The 1,191-nt window shown below is 51.8% G+C and overlaps 1 protein-coding gene across 2 annotated transcripts; it reads left to right on the forward strand.

The window, feature by feature from the left end:
- The first annotated feature begins 141 nt into the window (after nucleotides 1–141).
- Nucleotides 142–982, forward strand: LOC114615528 (tropomyosin alpha-3 chain). 2 transcript variants are annotated; one of them, XM_028761216.1, is made up of 2 exons: nucleotides 242–309; nucleotides 444–982. In XM_028761216.1, the coding sequence occupies exons 1-2, from the start codon at nucleotides 242–244 to the stop codon at nucleotides 922–924; spliced, it is 549 nt and encodes a 182-aa protein (XP_028617049.1). In that variant the 3' UTR covers nucleotides 925–982. The 2 variants fall into 2 exon arrangements, with proteins under 2 accessions (XP_028617048.1, XP_028617049.1); XM_028761215.1 differs by having other exon boundaries at nucleotides 142–981.
- Nucleotides 983–1,191: the final 209 nt, after the last annotated feature.

Here is a 1,191-nt window from a genome sequence, read left to right on the forward strand (position 1 = left end):
GTCTGGGTTTCCAAAGTGTAGTTTACAGTTCATGATGTGATAGTTGGATCTGGAAGTTCATGTGCCCCTCTTAAAAGCTAGTGGGAGCTCCATTAAATAGGGAGTGGGGGAAAAGCGGCTACAACGCCGAGCGGAGGAGGTAGGAACCTGATTTCCAGAAGCAGCTGGGTAGGCACCATGGCCGGGAACTCCACCATCGAGGCGGTAAAGCGCAAGATCCAGGTTCTGCAGCAGCAGGCTGATGATGCGGAGGAGAGGGCCGAGCGCCTCCAGCGGGAAGTGGAGGGAGAAAGGCGGGCCCGGGAGCAGGCTGAAGCTGAGGTGGCCTCGTTGAACCGCAGGATCCAGCTAGTTGAAGAGGAGCTGGACCGTGCCCAGGAGCGCCTTGCCACTGCTTTGCAGAAGCTAGAGGAAGCGGAAAAGGCTGCTGATGAGAGTGAGAGAGGTATGAAGGTGATTGAAAATCGGGCTCTAAAAGATGAAGAAAAGATGGAACTCCAGGAAATCCAGCTAAAGGAAGCAAAGCACATTGCAGAAGAGGCAGATAGGAAGTATGAAGAGGTGGCTCGTAAGTTGGTGATTATCGAAGGAGACTTGGAACGTACGGAGGAACGCGCCGAGCTTGCAGAGTCCCGTTGCCGAGAGATGGATGAGCAGATCAGACTGATGGACCAGAACCTGAAGTGTCTGAGTGCTGCTGAAGAAAAGTACTCTCAAAAAGAAGACAAGTATGAAGAAGAAATAAAGATTCTTACTGATAAACTCAAGGAGGCAGAGACCCGTGCTGAGTTTGCTGAAAGATCGGTAGCCAAGCTGGAAAAGACCATTGATGACTTGGAAGATAAGCTGAAGTGCACCAAAGAGGAGCATCTCTGTACACAAAGGATGCTGGACCAGACCCTGCTGGACCTGAATGAGATGTAGACCTCCCCCATCCCTGCCCTGCGGCCTCTCCTCCCTCTGACCTTGACTCCGTCTGTGGCCAGCCTCCCAGAAGCTGACCTTGAAACTGAGGGCTGATCTTTTTAACTGAAGGCTGCTTTCCCTCCTGTCACCCCTTCTACCCTTCTTGTCTTTTTCACAAAACTGTGTCAGCCTCTTCCCAGAGTTCCAGCTGGAGGGGCTGAACACCTTTGGGAACAATATTTAAGGGAATGTGAGCACAACGCAATGTGTCCTCAATGCAGTTGT

Source organism: Grammomys surdaster, unplaced genomic scaffold, assembly GCF_004785775.1.
Source record: "Grammomys surdaster isolate TR1022 unplaced genomic scaffold, NIH_TR_1.0 126839, whole genome shotgun sequence".
In the NCBI taxonomy this organism is placed as follows: domain Eukaryota; kingdom Metazoa; phylum Chordata; class Mammalia; order Rodentia; family Muridae; genus Grammomys; species Grammomys surdaster.

Bases quoted from the DNA above. Each gene is read 5' to 3' on its own strand.
- LOC114615528 (XM_028761215.1), top strand. From the start codon at position 178: ATGGCCGGGAACTCCACCATCGAGGCGGTAAAGCGCAAGATCCAGGTT.